This window comes from Crotalus tigris, unplaced genomic scaffold (genome assembly GCF_016545835.1).
Source record: "Crotalus tigris isolate CLP2741 ecotype Arizona unplaced genomic scaffold, ASM1654583v1 scf7180000017725.2566008, whole genome shotgun sequence".
In the NCBI taxonomy this organism is placed as follows: Eukaryota; Metazoa; Chordata; class Lepidosauria; order Squamata; family Viperidae; genus Crotalus; species Crotalus tigris.
The window spans coordinates 777,629-804,619 of NW_024096593.1; the positions used below are offsets into that span (position 1 = coordinate 777,629).

General features: G+C 33.8%; 1 protein-coding gene across 13 annotated transcripts in view; it reads right to left on the bottom strand.

Moving 5' to 3' along the window:
* The window catches only part of INPP4B (inositol polyphosphate-4-phosphatase type II B), a 291,651-nt gene that overhangs the window by 150,055 nt on the left and 114,605 nt on the right, over window positions 1-26,991 (bottom strand). For 12 of the 13 annotated variants that reach the window (XM_039338942.1, XM_039338941.1, XM_039338936.1 and 9 more), the window contains 3 exons: window positions 9,152-9,376; window positions 7,867-7,911; window positions 133-251 (listed from right to left, as the gene is read on the bottom strand). In XM_039338942.1, coding sequence (XP_039194876.1) covers window positions 133-251; window positions 7,867-7,911; window positions 9,152-9,376 — 389 coding nt within the window. Of the gene's footprint in view, window positions 1-132; window positions 252-7,866; window positions 7,912-9,151; window positions 9,377-20,339; window positions 20,465-23,783; window positions 23,817-26,991 lie in introns of those variants that run through there. The other variant, XM_039338946.1, reaches the window with a different exon arrangement.

Here is a 26,991-nt window from a genome sequence, read left to right on the forward strand (position 1 = left end):
CCACTGCGCCACCACGGCTGTTAAATGTTCCTCTGCAAAAATAACTTTATTTTTACAGGAAACACTGCAGTTATTCACACTAGTTAAATGAGGAAAAGAAAGGAGAGGAAAGGAGAAAGGGGAAAGAATCACCTCCACAATTTCCGTGCTTGCATATCTTGTTTGGTTTTGTTCCCCTGGATGCACTATAATGATCTGCACAAATGTATTCAGTTTTCGATCTCGTGTAGGAGCCACTAAATCTTTACATGCTGGAAATGGTATTGGGGAGGGGGAGAGAAAAAAGAGAGAAAATCTCATTTAAAAAACCCCTAAATCACAATGAGCACATTGTTGTGTGAGAGGCAGGTTGAACAATGTTTTGAAGCTCTAGAGACTTAAGCCGATTTAACAGAGGAAGTTTCTTAGAAATACTCCACAGAAATAGGAAGTCACATACTGCAATCTATTTTTTTTTTAGAAAATTTTATTGATTTTTTTAATTTTTTAGTTTTACATTGAAAAGCAACGTGGCAGCTGAGTTGGTCAATAATTCAATAACATACAAATATCTTTAGTACAGATCTCAAACTATTACATTAAATATTTCCTCTCTTTTCCCCTTGGTATTTACTGTCTCATATTTAAATTAATACAATTCTTATTATATCGATTAAATAAAAATAACTTTCTTACATTTATCAATAATTTTTGTTTATACATATCCTAGTTGTTTTAACATTCAATCTTTTTAGACAATCCAATGTCCTGGTTAGTTTTTCCCCATTTTTAGTTTCCCATTAATATTTAAATTTAATGTTTAATATTTATAATTTCCAAGTTTCAAATAACCCCAATTCCCTTTATCACAATTTATCACAAGATCTAATGTTCAGGATACATGTCTTATCTATTTGAATTCTCACCATCTTACATCAACTAATTAATAATACAATATAATATTCTTATTTTCTGGTAATTTCCAAATATCTTAAATAAAGTAACCAAAATTTCTCTTATTTCAACATTTAATACTTCCTCTTTTTCTCTTAATAGCTATTATCTCATATATAAGCTAGTAATTTTTATTATTACCGCTGAATAAGAACATATTTATTACATTCATTGATAAATTCTTAGCTTATATATATCTTAATTACCTTTACATTTAACTTTTATAAGCAAATCAATGTTCAAATTTAACTGTTAATATTTATACTTCAAAGTTTTAAATGACCAGTTTTCTTTATCTCAACTCATAACAATATCTAATATTCAAAGTACACATCTTATCTATTTGAGTATATTCTATTTTAATTCTCGCTAATGTCAAAACCCCAATTTTCTTCAGTCTTATTCTAGTTATACCCAGCTATAAAATTATTTTCATCATCTGATTTCAAAGTCTTCAACTTAACGTACCATTAAGATAAGATGGATGAAGACCAGGAAAAGATTCTTTCCATGTTAAAAGCAATACATGAAACCATCCTTTCAGCTTGTGATGAAATAAGATGTTACAGAAAAAAACAAGATGTCAGCTTAGATATACAAACACAAATTCTGACTACAACTAAAGATCTAACAACGCAGAAGGTAACAGAAGAAGTAGAACAATCAAATACTAAGACAGAGGACTCAATTGACCAACAAATACAATCAATGGAATATCCAGAAAAGGGACTGACAACACTGAAAATGGAAAAGACTTTCTATATAAATCAGAAGAAATTTGAGGAGCAAGAAGAACAGACTGAATGGAAAATAAACATACCATGACAATTATGGGGATTTGGAATAATAGGGAAACGATTTAAGGAATACAAATGGGCTAGCGCCCTTCCAAAAAAATGGCAACTAAGTGGTCTCTCTTATTCTAAACAATATATATAATAATAGATGATGATTTAAAAGCGTTGACATGGAAGGCTAGCTGGCAAAGAAAGAAAGCCCGAATAAGACTGAAGAAAATTGGTGTTTTGATTTATCAGAGGGGATTTTATATTACTAACTAGAGGATCAAGGGAGAAGTTGAGATAAGGGAAATTTCATTAAATTTAAAACATTTGGAAATTAGCTGAAAATAAGGATGCTATTTGTTTAATACTTAAAAATTAGACCAAAAAGAAAAAAAATATTATGGATATGTTTGATTTATTGATTAACTCAGACAATATATATAATGGGCTTTGATTTATTAAAGGGGATACTGTATTATTAATTAGATGATGTAAGATAGGGGGAAATAGATAGCTTCTAGGAAATAGAACAAGATTATACCCAAATAGATAAGATGTGTACTTTGAATACCAGATTCTGTTATGAATTGAAATAAAGGAAACTTTGGTTACCTAAAACCTGGAAATTATAAATATCAAATGTTAAATTTGAATATTGATGGGAAACTAAAAATTGGGAAAAACTAATAATAGGACATTGATTGACTGTATAAGATTGAATGTAAAAGTAATTAAGATATGTATAAGCTAAAATTTATTGATAAATGTAATAATGATGTTTTTATTTAGTTGCTATAATAAGAACTGTATAAGCTTAAATATGAGATAGTAGATATTAAGGGAAAAAGAGAGGAAATATTGAGGTTGTAGTTTGAAATTTGTACTAAAGATTTTTGTATGTTACTGAACTATTGATTAACCCAGCCACCACATTGTTTTTCAAATACCTAAAGGTAAAAATAGAAAATTAATAAAAATATTGTTAAAAAAAAGAAATTAAGAACAAGATAAGAAAATATAGCTAAATATTGTTCATAACATTTAACATTATACCTTCATACCTATGAACAATATTGTAACAAATATTGTTCATAACAATGTTCATTATACCTTTCCAAACATTCCCTAGACTTGCAAACCATCCATTATTTCCATGCTTTATTTAGATCAATTCACACATTATTTCATTGTTGAAAATTCTCATTTTTCTCTTTTTCAGGACTTGTCTTTTCTTTCTCCCAGTCTATATCATATATTTCTTTTGAGATATGATGTAATTAATTCTTGAGACTATACATCCTTCATACTTGTCACTCTTTGTATATCGATCCACATTTATTCAGCAGCTATCCATTCTAGCTTTTTCTATTTCACCATATTTGGTATGCAGCATGGGACAATTTGCAGCGGCCACATCTTTGCACCAACATCACTGTAGGCCCTTCACCACAGCCAACCCACCAGAAGCTTTCATCTTTGGCTGACTCTCCACTGGCGCTTCTCCCCCACCCCCTTGTCCTGGGTCAGTGGTGGCGAACCTATGGCATGGGTGCAAGGGGCGGCACTCAGAGCCCTCTCTGTGGGCATGCACGCCGTTGCCCCAGTCCTAAGCCTTCAGCTGGGTTTTATAAAACCTTTTCACTTTAGGCTTCCGCTGCCATGTGCAAAAAAAAAAAAAGGTTCAATCAGTCAATTTCAACTTCTCGTGGGAAAAAAAAATCTTGCAAAGTTGGAATTGATTGAAGTTTTTAGTCCCACCCAGTCTCCCGTTACCACCGCAGCCACACCCACCCAATGGGCCACGCCCACCCCATAGGCCACACACCCCGGCAATTGACGATGCATAAATGGGTTTTGGGTTGCAGTTTGGGCACTCAGTCTCTAAAAGGTTTGCCATCAGTGTCCTGGGTGATTCACCAAGGAACGCTTGTCCTCAGGCAATTCACTACATGGGACAACTAGGCGCATCTCCTGGTTGCTGGGTGGGGCACTGGACTGGGACATGGGAGACACGGTGACTGCTGGCCACACAGCACCTCCAGCCAATGGCCCTTTGAAGCAACAAAGGGGACAAAGAAGGATGGGAGGCTTGTCACTCATTCCCTAGACAATATTCTTGAGGATACTGAATTCTGCTAAAGAAAAAGTGCAAAGTTATGGGAAACATATTGTTCAAATTAAGAACAGTTCAGACAGAAAAGTTTTGAAATACCTTTCATAAAGGAGGCACACTATGTTTTTCCCTTTTAATTCCTTTATATTCGATTAGGAAATTACAAAATTCTCTCAAAAATACTTCCTACTTGGCAATTAGAATTTAAAACTTACTTATATGTTTAATTATTATGTTTATTCATAGAATTTCCAAAATACTGAAAAGCGAAAATTAATAGACAAAATTGAAAGCAATAACATTACAGTTTTAATGGAAGGATAGGTGGTTAGCCTGTCCCTTCTCAGCAGTGACCCGTAAAATTGCTACTTTTTCCATGTAGCAATGATACTTTAAATGAATTTTCATTGTCTACAATGGAGAAAGTTTAAAGTAGTGCCAAACTACTTAGCTAAAATTAGCTGCTTGCTGAACATTAAATTTTTCCATCAAGATAAGAGAATAGCATGGATGGCCTGCCAATAAAATTTCAGGACTAAAAATTACATAAGCCTGCTTAAATATATCCCAAGGCAAGTGAGGAAATTGTACAATTATTTCAAATTGTCTTTGCTAAAATAGTTTCCATCATCATCTTGCTACTTCTATGTAATGTCAAGCACATTCAAATAGACTGTTGATAAACAGAAAAATTAAACAAGTAATATAAAGATTTGCCAAGTGATGCTTGATAATAGACTTTTTATCTTAAGTATATTTTTTTTCCAATGATCTCAAACCTCTAGTCTGAACTACCATAGTGTTAATATGAGGTAAAGTCCATGCAAAAGTCCACCAGAAACATTCAAGCTTTTCCTCAGCCACAAATCTATGAATAAACAAACTTTCCAGGAACCTAATACTAAGATGAAGTTTTTCTAAATCTGAACAAATATCATATTCAACATGGTTCAATTTTTTTAACTACTTATATTTTGATAACTTCTCTGCAGTTTCAATAATTTTCCTTCTGCTTGAAGTATAATAAAGATACCTCAAAGCTTCTTAATTAACCAACCTAGAATGTCAGCTAAAAAGCTTTTTCTAATACTGATAAAAATTGTAAAATAAGCATATTCTGTGATCAATAGTATACATAGTTACATTCAGAAAAGGCTTTTATTCTTCAGCCATCTTATAAAATGTCATAATCTGTCTCACTCTCTTTTAAAGATTAAGAAACATTTGATTTGTTCATACTACTCTAGTGGCCACAATTTTCTAGTCAGACCACAATGTTGATTTTTATTTCTGCATAGTAATTATATATTGTACTTCAAAAGATATTTTTGCTATGAAAGTTGTTATGGCTAGATACAAATATTTTGTATGCAGGTTGCATATATTTCTTCTTATGTTAAGCATAACATACATTATGCAGGAAACTCCAACATGTCTCTATTGTTTTTTGAATTCAACAATATTCAAATCATTTTATTTTTATTGTATTCATTGTTTTTTTACTTAGGGTTAAAACCTCTGAAGCTAAATGAAATTTTAGGCAGGCTGGAAAGGACTGTAATGGGGAATAACTGTTCCACTTTATTCTGCTTTTCCCAGACCCCAGTTCAAGAAGTCTTTCTGGTTCCAGGAACAGAATTCTGAAATGATTAAGAGAAATTGAAAGGCTCCAAGAAAAAAAAATCCTACAAAAAAAGGATAAAGAGTATAGATATAATTATAATTTATTACAATTATAGCTATATATTATTACATATATCTATATATTATAATTATATTATAAAGATACAATCTCTTGAAATACCTGATCAATATCATAAGAGAAAAAAATCAGATAGGAAGAAATCAACTTCTTTATACCAATATTCCTAACGATCAGTTGTTTTTTATTTTGGTTCACTTATGTCCAATTCTCAGAACTTGCCTGGACAAATCCCTGCACGCTTTTTGGCAAGAGTTTTTGAATATAGTTTGCACGTGCCACTTCCCTAGGGTTGCAAGAAGCGACTAATCCAAAGTCATTCACCTGGCTTTGCATCTAAGACAGGACTAGTCTCTGAGGCCTTCACCATTACAACCAAACTGGCTTTTAGCTATCAACCTAGTATCCTGTTAGAACATAAATCATAAAAATAGATTGAATCCATGGCACAAACTAACCAAGAAGTATACTCAACATCTTTAATGTTGCAAAATTTAACCAAAATGTCATTACTAAAAGCGTTCAAAATAAAATTGACAAATAACAGAACACGACAGGGTATTCAGAAAACCACCTTTTCTTAAATAACTGAATGTATAAATACATTTAAGTTTAAAACTTTTTCATACTTCTTACCCTCAAAATACATAGCTGCTTCTTCCTTGTTATTTATACTTTGTTTTAATGCAAAGGGTTTTTTGTGAAATTCAAACTATAATAATAAAACAATATATGATTACTGTAAAAGAAGAATTTAAAACTATGCTTGTTAAAAATGGTTAAATCTCAGCAGAATCCATTCAGCTGTTAAATAAATTTACAAGTTCAGATATCCATAGATTTTGTTTTACTTAATACACAATTTAACAACATGAGCTTTGTTATCCAAAGCTATGAATTCCAGTTGGAACAAACCTTATACTTCATTCAACTTTACCAATGTTTCATGTGACTGATATAAAACTTTGTGGTATATATATCGACCAGAAGCAAAGGTCCAAAAAAGGACCAACTCCACCCACAAAAACAAAAACAAACCAGAAGTAAAAAAGGCTAATTTAATTACTTAACCTTAATAGTAATAATTACTATTATCAGTAAAATTAAGCGCCCCTTTTATAAAATTAATTGATGTCCTATCTTTATATAGTGACCATTCTCTGTCTCCTGAATAAATCCCTCTCAAATACAAAACCTCAAATACTCCTAGGTACACATACACACAAACATACACACCTTTCATTCCATCAGAAAAGAGCAAAACAATAGGAAAAATTTGAAGGTGATAGGAAAGATAGCTATGGGAAAGAGAATTAGAAAAACAAGAGCGGAGGTCATGGGAAAATTAATAAAAGAGAAAACCCTATTTAGGTGTTTGAAAAAGGCAAATACTTTGTTTAAGCAAGAGCTAATCCTTTGCAACAATGACATCTATAACCCTTTACATATCTGTTTTATCTTTGTTCTAGTACTTATTATTTTTATTTGGTAGGTGCCTATATGTAAGCGAAGTACAAGACTTATTTCTCCAAAGAATAATCCTGTTGAATGACAGATAATAATTGTCCCAACCTTACCAGAGAACCTCCATGAATGACTGGGAATTTGAACGTGGATCATAACATCATACCATTTTACCACATTGGCTATCAGTATGTAAGCATCTTCTGTTTTTCCCAGCAACTTTAAGATCCCCTGCCACACACAAGGATTATTTGGGAGAAAATAATTTCATATTTCTATATGATAACTATTTTTATATACGTCTATAAAGATGGCCTATTTCTTTGAGAGTTCTTTCTCTAACTAGTTCAGGATATTATTATTCAGCAGAAAAATAGAGGCATTTGTCAAAATCAGGACAAGGCTTATTAATAGAAAAAAAGATGAAGAAAAAACATCTAATACATTTTGATTACAACACAAATTTTCTGTGAAAGCATTTTCTGTTGTTGGGATGCTTTGTCATTGATAATTGCCTCCTCTTAGAAGCCACTCAAATGGGAAAAATAAATTAAAATATCCCACCTACTGTGGTGATTTATTTCTTCTACCTGAACTTCAATGTATAGGAGAAAGGCAGGCAGGAAAGAAAGTTAATACTACATTATTTCTCTATAAAGAAAAGGAAACTATAACAAAATAAAAAGTGTCACTGAATCTTCTACTGATTAAAAAATCAGCACTTTATGGAGAAGAACTATATCTAAGATATCATAAAAGTAATTGAAGATTCATTACAAATTATTTCAGAAATATCACTTCATTTTCAGACTTTCTAAAATAAAAATATGTTTTAGAAATATTAACATAGATTGAATATTTTGTCTTACCAAGACTGAATTCAAACTTTGGTTCATTAATAAACTTCTTGAGACCTATTGGTGAAAGCATATATTATATTACATTATTATTCATACATGAGAATATTTAAGGAATATAACATTATAACATTGAGGAAATTATTCTGTCAGCAGCATTTTAAACTATCAAACAAAAGCTGCCCTTCTCCATTTTTTTTTAAATCTATCACTATTTTACTAACTGGAATTATTTATACCCAACAAACACATTTTATCACCACTTTTTATTCACACCATTCATTATTCAGGTTACATGCTCATTCCTTCCCCATAGTAATGAAAAGCAAAACAGATTTTCACTTCAGCAGGTTACATGACTATATATTGAATACTATAAACATGTTAAAGTACTTTATATTCTTTAATGGGATTAGCCCATCCCACTTGCTCCTGCGGAAGACGCCTACTTCAGATCCTTCTGCCAAAGAATTTTGCCTGGCATAGTTCAGGAGAAGAGCCTTTTCTGCTATGGCCATTCCCTGCGGAACACTCTACAACCAAATATAAGGTTGGCCTCCACTCTCCTGCCCTTCAGGAAGAGCCTTAAAACCTGGTTCTGCCAGCTGGGATGGAGTCCTGCAAGGGCTGTTCTATGCTGGGGATGGCTGACAGGGTAGAGAGAGGATTCCCACCCCATATTGCCTGTCCTGTTGGTTTTTACACTTTAACTATTTTGTAATTTTAATTGTTTTGTATTATAGTTTATCAATTTATAACCCACTCAGAGTGGGATGGGTCGCATATAAATCTAATAGATAAATATTGCAAAGTAAAATAATATAAGATTATGAAGAATTTTAAAACGAAATGTGGTTGTCTAAATCTCATAAATTCCAATGAACTTATTTTTAGTCCGCGGAAGACTACTGTTAAAGCCAACATGCTCAATTTAGTATGCTTAATTTAGGATATCAAGACTTTTGCTACTTCATTTAGAACAGCAAATACAACTGTTACTACATCATTAACTGTTGTAAAGCTTTTTGAAGCAGCTTCATAGTAATAGAGCAATGATGACCACACTAAGCTAAATATCTAATGATTCAGAAGTACAATCAGCAGGGTTCAGCAGACTGAGATATGAGATTTGGAGCTAACATTTTTTCCAATCTTATTGCCAATTTGTAAAATGGAAATATATATTTTATCTATGATATGTGATGAAAGTCAGTACCTACACATTTAGAATAAGTTTTTCTAACGCCATTCACAGGATCATGATACAGCAGATAGCTTATGTACTGAATTTACTTACTTGTGAGTTTAGATTCTGCATAACTATCTCCTTGTGCAGATGGAATAAATTGCTGTTCTTCCTCTGATGCTCTCTCTTCCTTGATATCCATGATAAATCTCTCAACCCAACAAATTTTAATACACAGTTCTTCAGAATTTGCTTGGGTGCCACAGCCCAAGATCCACAGATAGTCAGTCCTTGGTGAAGCTTTAAGATAAAGATCTGGGTCTTCAGGCTGAAATTCTGTGTTCAGAAAACATTTGACAAAGTTTTATTAATCCAAACGTTATCATACATCTTTTTGAAAATTGTCAACATGATGTTTCTAGCAACAATTTTGTACATCTTTTCCACCTGTCACCAAAACATAAATAATCAAGCTGATCTTTCATAATCAATCCTGGAAGTAGATGGCAGCATGAAACCTCTATTTGGTACATTTTGTCAGGCCTCTCTGGGCAAGACAAAGAGCCGCAAAACGTATTTCCCAGGAGATAAAGGCTCAGATGAATAGATGTACTGTTACAAAACTATAACATCATTATAAAACAATTCCACCACCTGCAGTGTATAAAATGCAAGCTCAGTTTATAACAATCAGTGTTCAAATTTCTTTTGCTATTTCTCCTGCCCACTTTATATAAAGGACTAGAAAGAAATCTCTTTGGGTAGGAAATACAATTTCCATCTATTCCTGTTTTTGTTTTGTTTTTGTAACAACAGAATTTTATTTTGAGTTGTTTACTTTTGACTGTATAAAAACTAAGTTTCCTGTTTAGAATTTCAGCAGGTTTTTCCACGCTATTAACTTTAAAAAAATATTTTGCAGTCTGAACAGAATTAGTCAAATGGGTTTTGAGATTCATTTGAGAAACAAGTATTCATTATTTGTTTTTATTAAAACTATACCTTTCACATTTTATATATTCTTGTCAGAATCTTGTTAACCCTAACCTAGCCATGATCATGAAAACCATGTTGTTTGACATTATAAAAATTGAAACCTTCACTGAAACATCCCTTCTTCCAGTCCCCAAGTTTCCATAAAACGAGCAAAACAAATTTCTGTTCTTCAGAGATATAAGGAACTCCACTGTAGAACTCGAGAGATCAGTAGTGCTTTGCTTATTTGTTTTCTGATTTTGGGAAAAGAATACCCATCTTCCCCACTATAATCGCCTTCTGTTTATGGCAAATTAAAAGGAATTACAAAGCTGATTTCCGGTTTGCCATCACAGACACCGCGGGCGCTGGAAGGCGAGTTCCATCTTCCACATCCGATTTCACACCACTTGGGGACCCTGGAAAGGGTCGAAAGTTGCCCTATAGGGGCAACCAGCAAGAATGGGATCCCCGCTTGATCGCGGGAGGGTCGTAGCCCTTCTGCTCGATCCATGGCAGCTGTCCAAACTGGCGGATGAAAGATCGGCCATAGAAATATGGCTCGTCACATATTTCAGACAGCCAAAATCAAACTTACCACCAGGCACTTCTAAAGCAGCGCGGATGAGACTGGGTGAGATCTGAACCTCTCTTTAATCCCAAGTACTTTTTTTTTCTCCTGCAAAAGCTGAGAAAAAAAAAGTACTTGGGATTAAAGAGAGGTTCTTTAATCTTCCCCCATGAGGAGAGAGGGAAGGGAACTTTTATCCCACCATCTAAGAATAGCAGCAACTGACTATCCAGGGGAGTTAAAACACTGAAAAAATAACCTTAATCTAACTGGATTTATATGCTTCTAGAATTTGGGGACCAAAAGATTTCTTATCCTTATCCAAGACCTTGGTTTTTATTTACAAAAAAAGAAATAAAATTGGAAAAAGAATTATAAAAAATTTGGACTTAAAAAAACTTAAATGGCATTTATGACATCTTGTGGCTAAGTTTGATATTACAACTTGTTATTGTCTAAAGGAGACTTGGCTGGAAGCTCAGACTATAGATAAGACTTTTTCAACCTTGACAATTATCAGCTGTGAGAAGCTCAGCTGTGTTCTATACTCATATAAAATTATTTTCATTCTCTGACTTTAAAGCTCTTAATTTAACACACTACTAAGAGAATATGGATGAAGACCAGGAACAGATTTTCCTTATGTTGAAAGCAATACATGAAACCATTCTTTCAGCTTGTGATGAAATAAGATGCTATAGAAAAGAAAAAGATGGCAGCCTAAATATACAAACTCAAATTTTGACTACAACTAAAGAATCAACTACACATCTCCAACATTTGGGTTGCACGTCAGGATACATATAAGACATTTTTTGTGGATCAAGGTGCCATCTATAAAACATTTTATAAAAATTCTCCCTTAAGTTCTGTGCTTGAGTAAATTTGACATTTCTCACCCAAATAGTTTCCCAGGTGTCCAATGAAACTGGCTCACCAAAATTCTGCGCCCATCTAATCATACAATCTTTAATTAGTTCCGTTTCTGAGTCCAATTCAACTAAAACCCCATAAATTCTCTTAATGTGGGTTTGTCTTTGATCCTTCAGTTGCTTAATAAGATTTTCATCTTCTCTAAGAAAACCCACCTTACAATCCATCTTCCATCTATCTAATAGTTGCCTATATTGGAACCAAGAATAAGTAAAATTTTCTTGTGCTAACTCTTCCCGTGATTTTAATTGCCAGTTTTGTCCATCCCATTTAAGTAACTGTCTATAAGACACCATATCCATTTTAACCCCTCTTTTTATTCCTTCTATCGCATGCCAAGGTATAGCCCATAATGGTACTTTAAAATCACTTTTATAATATTTTCTCCAAATCCTAAGTAAAGAAATTCTTAAAATATGAGATTTAAAAGCCCAATCTATTTTTTTATTAAATATTAAATAGGCATGCCACCCATAAAGTAAATCCCATCCCTCTAAATAAAGTATCTCAGAATTTGTCAAATTTACCCAATCACTAATTAATGTTAAAACCACCGCATCATAATATAATTTCAAATTTGGTACCTTAAGTCCACCCCTCTCACGGAAGTCTTGCATAATTTTAAACTTAACCCTTGGTTTTTTCCCTGCCCAAATAAATTTGTTGAGACCCTTCTGCCACTCATTTAAATTAATCTCATTTTTCAAAATTGGTAACATTTGAAACAAAAAAAGAAACTTGGGTAGAATATTCATTTTTATCACTGCAATTCTTCCCATGAGGGATAATTGCAACTTTTCCCAATTCTTCAAGTCCTTCTGTACCCTGACCCACAACCTTTCATAATTATTTTTAAATAATTTTGCATTAGAAACAGACAGCATCACCCCCAAATATTTTACCTTATTAACAATCTCAAAACCCGTCAAGTTGACCAAAATCTGCTTCTCCTGACTCGACATATTTTTAGGTAAAATTTTAGTCTTATTTACGTTAATCTTAAAACCCGAGACCAAACCATAATGATGAATCAACTGTAATAAGTTTACTACAGAATAATCAGGTTGCGACAAAGTAACAACCAAGTCATCCGCAAAAGCTCTCAACTTATATTCTTTTTTATTAACATATATTCCTTTAATTTCCTGAGACTCTCGAATTTTGATCAATAATATTTCCAATGTTAAAACAAACAACAATGGCGATAAAGGACACCCCTGTCTAGTACCTTTCTCTATTGTAAAAACCTCCGACAAACCTCCATTGTGGTTATAAGGAGGCTTCTTATTATCATATTTGGTGGTCATGCAGAGAGATAAAAGCATTTTGGATTAAAATATGGTGGAATATCCAGAGAATTTTTAGAAGGAGGGTAAAATTTACTCCGCAATTATTTTTGTTAGGTATTGTTACAGATTGTGATACAAAGGAGGTTGTATTGATGTTAAACTTGATCACAGCCGCTAGGCTGTTAGTAGGACAATACTGGAAGAAGGAATCTTTGCCTACATTGCAGGAATGGTTTCTTAAAGTAGCTTATCTGGCAGAAATGGCAAAGATTTCGGCTTTCTTAAAGCAACAAACGCAAGAGAAGTTTTTTGCTGTTTGGGATAAATGGATAAAATTTATACAATTTAGATTGGGTATACAAAAATATTATATAGTTTTTTCATAAGTTTTATTTTCATATATATTATAGATAATTTTTTTATATATATAAATATAAAGTTTTTAATTTAATTTTTATTTTTATTTTTTAAGCCTATATTCTGCTCTGGGAAGCTCGGGGGGGGGGAAGGGAGGGTTTTTTTTTTTTTTTTTTTGGGAGGGCTGGGGGATGGGGTTTTTTTATTTATTTAATATATGTATTGTTTAGTTTTATTTTTCTGTATATGTTGCCTTTTGTTTTGTATTATTTTTCCTTTTTTGTAAAATTTATAAAACTTTCAATTAAAAAAAAAAAAAAAAGAATCAACTACACAAAACATAACAGAAGAAGTGGAACAATTAAATACTATGCCAGACGATTCAACTGACCAACAAATACAGTCAATGGAAAATCCAGAAAAGGGACTGACAACATTGAAAATGGAAAAGACGTTTTATATAAACCAGAAGAAACTTGAGGAACAAGAAGAACAGACCGAAGGGAAGATAAACATATGGGGATGTGGAATAATAGAGAGACGATTTATTAGCCCTTCCAAAAAATGGTGACTGGATGGTCTCTTTTATTTCAAATAATATATATAATAACAAAGGGAGATCTATTTGATGACCTAAAAGCACTGACATGGAGGACGAGATGGCAAAGGAAGAAAGCTAGAATAAGGTTGAAGAAAATTGGAGTTTTGATTTATCAGCGAGAATTTTATATTACTAATTAAAATAGAGTATACTTAAATAGACAAGATGTGTACCTTGAATAGCAGATTTTGTTATGAACTGAGATAAAAAAAACTTTGGTCATTTAAAACTTGGAAACATAAATACTAAAAGTTGAATTTGAATATTGATGGGAAATTAAAAATTGGGGAAAAGAAATAAATAGGATATTGATTGTTTATAAAGATTGAATGTAAAAGTAATTAAGATACGTAATAAGCTAAAAGTTTATTGATAAATGTAATAAATATGTTTTTATTTAATTGAAATAATAAGAACTGTATTAGCTTAAATATGAGATAGTAGATATCAAGAAAAAAAGAGGAAATATTTGATGTTGAAATAGGGGAAATTTTGGTCATTAAATTTAAGACATTTGGAAACTAGTTGAAAATAAGAAATGTAATGTATTTATTATTAATTAGATGATGTAAGATGGTGGGAAATAGAATATACTCAAATAGATGTGTATTTTGAATAATAGACTTTGTTAAGAATTGTAATAAAAAAAACTTTGGTTACCAAAAATTTGGAAATTATAAATATCAAATGTTAAAATTTAAATATTGACAGGAAACTAACTACAGGACATTGAATGTTTATAAAGATTGAATGTTAAAGTAACTAGAATATGTATAAGCTAAAAATTTATTGATAAATGTAACAATGCTATCTTTACTTAATAGATATAATAAGAATTGTATTAGTTTAAATATGAGGCAGCAGATATTAAGGGAAAAGGAGAGGAAATATTTGATGTGGTAGTTTGAGATTTGGACTAAAGATTTTTGTATGTTATTGAATTATTGATTAACCCAGCCTATTGATTAGAAAATCAATAAAATATTACAAAATAAATAAATAAAAGAAATTATAAAGCTTTCCAGAAGAATTTAACTTACTTGAGCTTTGGGTTGCAGGAATTTGTGTTAGGTGCTTATGAATCTCCTAATTTCTTGAAGTTCTCTCTTTTTTTCTCCTTTGTGGCTGCCGCCAGCCCCCTTTTGTGGCCACGTGCCGCCACTTGCGCACATTGCTCCAGGCATCCGTTTTGCCAGCAGAGGCCTCTGCAGCTGAGAACGGAGCCCCAGGTTGGCATGTGTGAAACAGAGGCTTGGGGGGGGTGACACAAGGGTCAACCCAGAACTCCGTTCTTAGCTGCAGAGGCCTTTTCTGAATACCTCTACCGGAAAAACGGAGGCTGGGGGCAACACATGTGAGCGGCAGCGAGCAGCCACAGAAGAAGTGAGCCAGCAGCAGCCACATGGGCTCCTGCTGGATGGGGTTGTTGGTGCCGCCACCATAAGGTGAGGCAGGTGTCGGGGCGTGGGAGGCCTGGCTGCAGCGGTCCTGAGGTAAGCGTCTGCAGGGTGCATGGGGCAGCTCCCCCCCACCATAGCTTGATTTTTACGTGTGCACTTTGCCCCACCTCATGCAACCAGATGATAGAACAGAGTGGGCTGGGTCTTTTTTTTAATATATATTTTATTGATTTTTTTTAAAACTAACAACCTGGTGCTTAGTAAACAGCATGTTGTCTGGGTTCACATTTCACAACAATCAATAATAGACAATTTCTATTATATCATACTCCACATAACAGTTTTCCTTGATTTTATCTTCTTCCCATATTGTTCTCTTTTGCAAACATTAGGTTAATACAGTTCTTAGTATTTTAGTAACAAAGAGGTTAAATATAAACATTTTTCTAATATTTATCCAATTAGTAATAGCATCAATATAGAACTTCTTTTCTAGTTAGTTCTCTTGGTTGCGTTATATGTCCTGTTTTCAACATTCTCATTTAGACTTTTCCCCCACAAAATTGAAATCGTTTTTATCTGTTAAGATTTTCTCAAAGTTGATTTACGGTTAAATATCTATGCTGTTTTCCTCACAATAATCTTCCCAACAATTACATGTCTCATATAAAAAAAAATACAATACTACTCAGAATAAGAAGAAAAAGAGAAAGAAAAACATATCTCTCAAACTAAAATTCATTTATATCCCCCATTTTTTCATTTTTAACTCTATTTCATTTGATATTTACTAATTAAGTCTGATAGGTCCAATCTTCTAATCCCTTGAATCTGATTTTAGTTTTTTTCTTTCGCCAAACGGCTTGTCTCATCCATCTATTCCACTTAATTAAAAAGCCTTGCCATTTTCTTATGGATGTTGTTAAGGATGGGAGAGACAAATCAGGTAAGATGTTGATTTCTTTTATCTTTTTTTGTCTCTCAAGTCGTAGATTTTTTGGTATCTCTGTAATCCATTTTGTCAGGTTTTTCTTCTTATCTTCGGCTTTATTTTGTAATTCTGGGGTGTGGACTATCTCTTCCAGTTCCCGTGCTTCAGTCACGTCTTGAGTGTTTTCCTCCATCTGCGTTAAATCACAATCGCTTCCACTGGTAGATGCTTTCATTTTCTGAAAATTTTTATGTTGTGAGGTTAATGTAAAGATATGTCCATTTATGTCATCAAAGTTGTTTTTACTTTCATTGTGGTTTAGAACCATTGTTGTTTGAATTAGTTGCAACATAGTGAGCATTTCCTCCTGTAAAGTATTTGGTTTTGCTTGACAAGTTCTTTTTGCAAGCTCTTGAGATTACATGATAGTTAGAATTCAAATTTTTTTCTTTCTCTGAAAACAGCTTTAAAGTAACAATCAATAGGTGTTTATCATCCAGGAAGGTCAGTTATGTTTTTTCAATTAATCTTTGCTTATTGTGGCTGGCCCAGAATGTTCTGTTTAGCTCTTTTTAAAGATCAAAGAAGTAGGTTATCTCATTCTGGGCATCCTGCCAATACTTATAAGAAAACAGCTAAAATTATATATTCTCTTCCACCGCAACAGTATGTTTTTGCCTCCCTTAATAGTTTAATTCGCCACTTCCTTCCGTGAGAGGGTGGGACAAAGCTCCCTCCTTTTCACTTTCAGAGGCTTTTTTGCTTCTTGGGGTATCTTTTCCAAAAGTTCAGGATATAGAGTAGGAGAGAGAACATTTCTCACCCAGTTTCAGCATGCTGTTCACCGATGTTCTGGTGAGTACTTGTGGACTTCAGCTGCAAGTAGCTTGGGGCTGGTTACCGAGATGGGGCCAGCCTTTCTCCTGTCGGGTTAGAGGAATTTCCCAATTGAATGGGACAACCGCTGTCATTCCTGAATCTCTGGGATATCCTTCTTTCTTCACCGACTCTTTGGAGCGGCTTTAGACCCATTTAGGGTCCCCTAGCATGGCAAAAGGAGCCAAGGGAAGTGGAACTTTCCCAATCCTGTGACTGTGTGCTACCGGGCAAAACCGGAAGTCCTTGGGCTGAGTCTTAACTAGGGCTTATTTTTGGGGGGGTAGGGCTTATATTAGGTGCATGTGTAAAAATCAAGCTAGGTCTTATTTTTGGGATAGGTCTTATTTTCTGGAAAATATAGTATTAGCTACCTCTACTCTTTTGCCAATCTTTTCTGAATACCTAGTGAGGACTGCATTTCCTCCTAATCTTGTGGGTGCTTTCATGAAAGGTTCAGACATTTATCACTCTTCCATGTGCTAAGCCAACTGGCACTGACCTTGCTCCCATCTTGATCAAGTCAGTAATGGCCATCAATGGCTCAGCCTATAATGCCCCAAAAGAATATTAACTCTAAACTGTCAAACAAGCAAACCAAACAATATCAGAGAAGTTATTGGTGGCTATTTTCTTGTCTATAGATGAAACTAATCAAGAGAAGGACAGTATGGATGGCCTACTTGAAACTACCTAGCATTACAGTAGGCAGGCAGCAAAACTTATTTTTCTGTGGCCTAGTTGTGATAAAAAGAAATTGCAGAGGCAGAGCTTTTCATACCATCATATATGTTAAGCTCCAAAACTCAAGAAAGACACATTTAGGTTCTTCTAAGCAGTTTACTTTATTATGGCTCACCTTGATAGAACCCTTGGCAAACTAAAACAGGCTACTTACACCACTAAACATATACTCTGAGACTCCCACACAGACTATCTAAGTTTCACTGTCTTTTGCTTCTCTACAATGCACTCCCTCCTGGAAGAGATATTATTGTATAATTTATGTATCAAACAAACTGCTAAGTATATGCTGAGTAATAATGAGCCGAGGTGGCGCAGCAGTTAGAGTGCAGTACTGCAGGCCACTTTAGCTGACTGTGTTCAGCAGGTCAGCGGTTCAAATCTCACCGGCTCAAGGTTGACTCAGCCTTCCATCCTTCCGGGGTAGGTAAAATGAGGACCCAGATTGTTGGGGGCAATGTAAATATATATATATATATATACATTGCTTACTGGTGTACACCGCTTAGAGAGTGCTTGCACTTAAAGCGGTATATAAGTCTAATAAATAAATAAATAAATAAATAATTCAACAGATTTCATGGAGTACAACTTTAGGCTCCATACCTACTGTAAAATCAGAATATTAATGTTAAAAGTTTGAATGTTACTTTTTAAATATTATTTCCTGGAATTTTCCCAAGATATTTTTTTACTATAGGACCAGGGTCAAACATAAAGTTATTTTATGCTTTTCACAATGTAGCCAACAGATCAATTGCCAGAGCTATTTATGATATCAATAGGAGGCTAATGAAGAAATCAAATCAAATCAAATCAAGTTTTCGAACACTATTTGTTGCAAAAGATCAGCTGCAATAACCATTTCATGGTATCTATCAAGTTTCTAAGATATAGTTAACTAAAAAAACAAACAAACAACCCCAACAGTTCCTGTATTTGTGAGATAAAACATCAACTGAATTATGTTATTGCAAGGGTATACCGATGCTGCGGGAGAAAAGAAGTTAAACAATCAGCTTTCCCATTTTTTTCCTTATTTTTGTAGCAGCAGAAACAAATACACAATCTGATAGCTTATGTATCGATTACATACATGCCAATATTCAAACCATAAAGAACAAATACTTTTATAATACATATCCTAAACATATTTGCCAGTGTAAGCTGTAATATCAGTGCATACCTACATTTAAAAATATTGGTTAAGAGAAACCATTAACTTACTTTGCTGAAAAGATATACAAAACTAAAAAATTCCTAAGTTTACATAAGGATAAAAAATATCATAAGTCCTGTCCCCAATTTACAATCTAATAAGCTATATAAAGGAACAAGGAAACAGAAAAGGAAAAAAAAGAGAAGGAACAAGAAATTCAGACAATTGTATTTTAGTGTAAAACACGCAATATAAAACCTGGGTCTGCCTGCAGCTCCAATGAGAACATACTACACTGGAGGTGGTTAGTGGACTAGGAAGAAGATCCCATTTCCATTCCATTGCATTCTGAATCCTAACATATCTGATTTCTGTTAACTTTTAATATTTAATGTTTTAATATTTTATTCATTTTTGATTTTATGATATTGTAAGCCACCCAGAGTTGCCTGACAGTGAGATGAACAGTATATAAATTTAATAAATAAATAATAAAACAAAGGAAATGTAGTTTTAATAGAAGAATACTGTAATGTTATCAGTACTAGTGGGTATGGGTTTATTACATTCATTAATTTATTTATTCACGTTGACCATTATTCTATTTTTAACACCTATTCTTTCATATTTTAATATATCAGTTTATAAATTAACACACAATTCCAATCTGCATGAACATATAGAAGATATTATTCAGTTATATTGTGGAGATATAGTTATTCTATATCAGTTCTGGGTTTTTTGCCAGTCTTCTACTCCTGGGTATCAACTGTCTACATTTTTCTAAGACAAATATCGTTGTCTCCCATCCAACTCTAGTTAATTACTCAATGTTGTTTTCTGCCAAATGAGTTATCACGTATTTTAAGGTTTATTATGTTTATAAATTCCTATTGGTTTTACAATTCAAAAAAGTATGTTTGGCATTTTTTATTTTTGTACACCTCTGTCAACTGAACCATATTTTGTTTATTATGTAGTCTATGAACATTTTTACATACTGTAGAACTAACAGTGTAGAATAATCAAGATCTCCTCAGATGTCTTTCTGTTACAGGTAGTTCACAACTTACAATCATTCATTTAGTAATCATTTGAAGTTACAATGGTACTGAAAAAGTGACATATGACTGTTTTCACACTTATGACGTTATATGATCAAAATTCAGGCACTTGGCAACTGGTATGTATTTATTACAGTTGCATTGTCCCACGTATATGTGATCACCATGACCTTCCCAGCCAGCTTCTCACAAGCAAAATCAATAGCAGGGGAGATGGATTAACAACCATGTGAGTCACATAAGAACTGCAGAGATTCATTAAACAATCATGACAAAAAAGATTGTAAAATGAGACAAAACTAATTTAACTGCCTTGCTTAACAGTGGAAATTTTGGGCTCAATTGTGGTTGTAAGTTGAGGACTACCTGTACTGATCTCAAATATAAGAATTGACTTACCTTTAATTTTTCAATAATGCCTTTATAGTTGCTTTTGTTCATAATATACTGGGTTTGTTTTTCCTCAAATTTGTATACATAACTTATCTCTAACTTTCATTCTTCAAACATCCATTGTGAATTTGCTTTTCCATATAATTTCATCATCAATTTTAGGAAAACAATATAATTAATAATTGAATCTGTCTTTTGCATTATTTAATAAAGTTTTAAAACAGGAACACATTGATAAGACTACCATTTTACTATTAGGCCGTGGTAGTATGTTATCCTATTCTTGATTTCCCTTGAAAGGACCACTCAATGGATAATATTCAATAACCCTGTCCTTACTGCCAGGCAGCTTTTTAGTGGATAAGAGCTGCTTTTAACATTTGAAGTATAAGGCTGGCTGAACGTGAGAAAAAAGGTTTTGGAAACCTTAAAGGAAACATGGGAGGTAGTGCACAGAGCATTACAGAAAAGTAGGGAAACACAAAAGAAGCAAACAGACAAAAAAGGGGCACCACAGGGGGAATTCAAGGTGAGAGATAAAGTGTACCTGTCTACAAAATTTCTCAACCTAGACAGCCTTCTAAAAAGCTAGGTTCAAAGTATATAGGGCCCTTCCCAATTACCCAGATCATAAATCCAGTTACTGTAGAATTGCAACTGTCAAAAAGCCTTAAGCAAGCCCACCCTACATTTCACTGCAGCCTGCTGAAACATTTCCGCAGCTCGGGATTAAGACCTGCTGTGGAAGTGCCTCTTCTTCCTATTCTGGTAAAGGAGAGGAACACTATGAAATTAAATAGCTTCTTAACTCCAGGTATCATAAAAGGAAACGGCAGTATTTAGTATTATGGAGAGGCTGCCCTCTAGCCAATGCAGAATGGGTGGCAGCGACCAATGTAAAGGCAGCTAGGTTAGTGCACAGATTTCATACTGAGCATCCAGGCCGGCCCAAGTGAGGGCAGTCTTGGAAATGGAGAATGGCATGGCATGGCATGGCATGGCATAGCATAGAATAGAATAGTTGGAAGGAACCTTGGAGGTTTTCTAGTCCAACCCCCTGCTTAGGCAGGAAACTCTATACCAGGGATAGGCAACCTTGGCTCTTTTATGACTAAAAGAGCCAAGGTTGCCTACCCTTGCTCTATGCCATATCAGACAAATGGTTGTCCAATCTTTTCTTAAAAACTTCCAGTGTCGAAGCATTCACAACTTCTGGAGGCAAGTTGTTCCATTGATTAATTGTTCTAACTGCTAGGAAATTAGACAGTAATGTCTAATGTTGTGTGCACTGTTGTCTTTTATTTTCCAGGGTTATCATTCTTCTGGAGGATCGGCATGTCAAATCTGACTTGACTCCATAGATGCCTGTACCTGTTTTCACTTGCAGCTTTGCCAAACAGTGATGGGAGCAGGATGGTAAATTCTTAAGGGTGGAGGGAGGGTATGGAATACAAGTGAACCATCTGTTGCTGGAGTGTCGTTATTTAACAAGGCCAAGTGATGAAGAATGTTTTGACCGAATCAGACAGCTTTTCCTAAAGCAAAGAACCAAACTCAATTTGTGAACTATGAACTGTGGGTGGCCCGGAGAGGAAAAGGAAGATACCTATGTGGGTTTTTGTGGGAAAAATCCCAGAACTGACTTTGCTTCTGCTGTGTCTAAATGAGTTTTTCAATAAAGCTACATTCTTGGTAACCTAAATAGACGGGAGTTTATTTTGTTGAATGTGCCAAATGGGACAGTTGACAGTACAGCAGTGGCCAAAATTGTGGAAAACATTTGGGAAAAGTGTATTTTGAGGTTTGATAGCTAATAACTCCACTTTTAGTTTGGAGTAGTATCATAAAATTATATATCAATGGAAAGATAATTTAATCAAGAATGTAATGCAACATAGTTTGTTCAATTACCTGTACTGTATTCTATGAAAAGTTATAGCCAAATAACGAGAAAAAGGAAATACAACTTGCTTAGGTTGATATCAGGTAGCTTTCCTTCATCTGATTGTAGCCAATGAGCATGAGTCTTTACAGAGCCAATCAGGTGTCATCTTGTTTTGGCAATGAGCCAATCAGATCACAGTAGGCTTCAGTTATTGATGTCATGTATTGAAGCTGAGAGGACATTTGTCAGTGTGTTATGTGATCACTATCAAGTTGGTTTGGGGGTTTTTTCTTTCATTTAGTGAGCTTGTAAAACGTAATAAAATTAAAGTAATGGTGCAAAGAGTTGCTTGGTTGCCCAGAAAGCGATGTAAAATAGTATTATTAAGTGAACAAGGCTACAGTTATAAAGAAATTAGAAGAAAAATTGGTGGAAACTTAACCAAAAGTGGCATTTCTACTGTATACTTTTCCCAAAAGGTTTCCACAATTTTGGCCACTACTATGTATCTATTTTAATGAAAAGAAGAACTAGGGATGATATAATAGCAGTGTTCCAATATTTGAGGGGTTACCATAAGAAAGAGGAGGTCAACCTATTCTCCAGAGCGCCTGAAGGCAGAACAAGATACAATGGATGGAAACTAATCAAGAAGAAAAGCAACCTACAATTAAGGAGAAATTTCCTGACAGAACTTGCCTCCAGAAATCGTGGTTATTCCAATACTGGAGATTTTTAAAGAACAGATTGGACAACCATTTGTCTGAAATGGTATAGGGTTTCCTGTTTGAACAGGGGTTTGAACTAAAAGACCTCCAAGGTCCGTTCCAACTCTGTCATTCTGTTATTCAAGGTTCAATCACTTCATGCATGAGCAAGAACAGTTTTAGGGCATTAGGGGAAAGTTATTTCTTTCTGCAATATAGCTAATTGTAAGATTTTGTTACTGTAACTTTACAATAAAGTAATATTAGAACTAATCGTTAACGCTTCTTTTTGGACTATCTCAGAGCTGACAAGATGTCACTAGGCACATTAATACTCAGATGCACCGGAATTGGTTGTGAGTCCATAAGATACATCACAAATTACCTTCAGGAAACATGTGGAAAATTATATGTTATAAAGGTTGTAATAATTGCATTTTAAATTTAACAAATTACTTAATTATGATGAGTTTGGAATCAGGAATGGAAGCAAGACAAGATTCTTCTAGTTTCGATCTCTCCCCATCAGCAAATATGAGCAGTACAATGGCTCAGTGGTTAAGATGCTGGATATGTCAGCTGGAAAGCTGAAAACCTGGGTTTGAGACCCAAGTGTCAAGCAATGGGGTGAGCTCCGGTCTTTGCTTAGCTCCTGCCAACATAGCAGTTCCAAAGCATGCAAATGTGGGTAGATAAATAGGTACCACTTTAAGGGGGAGGAAACAATGCTCCGTGACATCATTCTGGCCACATTACCACAGAAACGTCTTTGGACAGCGCTGGATCAATGGACTTTGAGTTATCACCCCTCTGATCAGACAAAAATAAACTAGTTACAACTAATTGCCAAAAGGATACAGAATTACAAGTAGTTCCATTTGTCCATGCTTATACAGATGAATGCTTTCCTATAATGGGTTATAAATACAGAAATAAAAACGAATATCCTTCTGATTCATAATTACTTCATGCCACTATGATTTATTTCCATTAGAAGATATTACACTGCTGCATAACTCTCTTAGATTCAACCATTTGACAGATGTGTTTTAAAATTGTTGTCCCTACTTGTTGGTGTTCAACAGATATATACACTAATTCATCTGAAAAATATAAATTATCACAATGACTACAGATAAGACGTAGGTTGGTATTCATTTTACCACTGGCTCCATGGTTCTAAAGTCTTGTAATATAATCTCATGGTTTGGATAACTTTATAGCTCCATAAGAAATTTATGATCTTGTGCAGACATTAACAGAAGATACTGTAAAAAGTGAGCCTGCAGCTGTTCTAAATTCATCCAGCCCCGTTGTTACTTTTTTAAATTTTTCAATGTTTTCAAACTATTATTTTGTATCCATTAAATTATAATTGGAATATGTGTTACAAATAGATATATGCAACTCATTAGCAGTAAGCTTATTTAGTTTTCATCCATAATGTCATAATCAAAGGAAGTGTAGAACACAGAGGTGCAATTACAATATTTTTGGACTGACAGACAAAGGAAAATAAACATTAGAAATCTAAACTTTATAATTAGAAGTCCTAAAATCCAAATTAGGACCATAAATAAGTTTTGGGGGTTTTCAAATTCCTTTCAACAAATACCCTAGATTGACATCTCTATAAAAAGAGTTATCCTATGCACAGTTTACAGTTTTCTGAAAAATCATTTGCCCACTTTCGTGCTTGTTGAATGACTGCATATTGTCATCAGTGAATATTATTGTAACTTTTGAGTAAACAGGTAACAGCAAAATTGGTCTTATCTTATTTCATAAACCTAATAATTCAATATATGGCTATTATAAAAGTCACTGTGCCTTTAGAGTCAATAAATGATTGTAACAATCTTTAATTGCAACAACTGCAATTCTGTAGTTGTAGTTGACAAGTCTCTCATAGTATTGGATAGGAATTTCAGCTTACTCCTCCATAGCAAATGCATTCAGCTAATACATTTGACATTTTTATGGATTCAACTGTGTTTTGGATGCTTTCACAATAGTTCTGTGAAATTTACAGTTGAACTTTTATCTTCCATTCCAAAATACTATTTTTTTCAAAGGCTTGCTTGTAAGACTGGGGTCACTGTTTTGTTGCAATGATCCACTACTCTTCAGTTTCAGCTGACAGACAAATGGATTGATACTCTCCTATTGAATTTTTAGATATGTAGCAGAATTGATGAATGATGTCGAGCTATCCATATCTGAAAGCAGCAATTCAGCTCCAAACTAAAACACCACCAACTCCATGCTTGACATTCGCTATCATGTTTGGTTTCTGCTATGCATAATAATGTTTATCTAGCCTGAAAAGTTCTACTTTTAAAAAGTTCCAGTTAGTCTCTGTTTAAAAAACAGCAAAGGAAAGTTCATCATCTCTAAAAGCAATTCCCAAAGGTAATTCTGTCCTGTTTTCTACATGACAGACATCCAAATATTTGAAGTTGTATTAATAGTAACTATATACCTTGTAAGTCAACTCTATACTCCTCTACAGGTCTATGTTTAATGAGCATAACTGTATTATACACACAAAATTTATGTTTATATTTTATATTAACATTTCTATCTGGTATCCTGATCCTATATTTTCACTTTACATAGTACAGTAAGGAAAACAGGATAGATCTGTCTTTCCAATCTTCAGGAAACAGTATGTATGATAAGCTGAAAGCACATACATTTACATCCTGTCATTTGTTTTTGAATAAATGGCCAGGATATTTTAAGTATCAATTTACAGTGTTCTCCGATCAAGATTTCTCAAAAAAAAAAAAAAAAAAAAAAACAACTTTCTATGGACAGAACTGTGGCCAAGAAAGTTCAAGATCAAGATATATTTTTTTATTATTTGGTTTATAAAGCCTTTCAGGCTCTATTATTTGAAATTTAGAAATTCTGGAATTGAAGACAGCACTAATTCAATTTTGTAATTCATGTACAATAAGAAGAAATAGAAGTAATTAATAACTGAAAAGATACAAGAAAAAGAACACATAAAGCTGCAGCAGTTCTCATAATTCCAAAATGCAGAATTTGCGTAATTTTGGAATCCTTTCTACAGTTTCTATAATTCTGTGTATCTTGAAAAGTATCTTCTAGTGGTTAAATTTTTCTCTAGGTAGGTATCTTTACATGATCTGATATAAAAGCTTTTTATACTTAATACTTAGGATAAAATTTAAGTTTAAATTGTGGGGTTTTGTAGAGGTTTTGTAGAAACCAAATGGCAATGTTCAAAAAACTAAATGCATATCAGAAGATAAGTCAGTGTTCAGATAAAAGTCTTTAGACAAAACACGAGATCTGAAACTAGCATTTTCAAGAGTTGAGATCCTATGATTCAAGTTGACCTTCAAGTAACCAGAAGTATAGGACAGAATAAGAGGTCAGTTTACAGCTTCCAGCATAAATTGAAGAAAGAAAGATTTTAATGCTAAAACTTGAAGGCTTATCTAGACATCAACATTTTTCCCTGGTGAAATTTGTTAATCTATTATATGAGAGTGCTATGTTACAAGTATTCCAAGAGTCAGCAAATCAACTCAGTGGAACTCATGAGGCCTTTTGGGGGGATCTGTTGCGTTTAGTAACCTAGAAAACTCTGTTAAAATTAAAAAATTATGTGTGGAAAATAAGGATGCAAGTGACTACTAGCTTCTTAAAATTATACAGAGGACTGAGGACAGCAGGAAAATATATATATATACTGTATTTGCTGTGATGTTCACCACATCCAATGGAAGCTTAAAAACATTAACTTCCAGGGTGTTTTTAGTGGTCGAATATAAATTACCATTCAGTTTGCAAGTCTAAGATAACACTAATAAGAATATAAACTAGAATGCTCATTAAACAAGAATCATAGATTTTAGTGCTTCCTTCAAAGGAAAGTCTTAAAAGGATGGAGCTCTTGGGAAATTCATTAAAACAAGTAATTCTGAAACTTGTATATGTCTTTGGTCTAGAGCCAAGAGAACAGTTAATCTTATTTGGAGACTGGGAGTCTGAAGTAGAATTTTGAGCAGGTGCTGGGCATGTTTCCAAAATA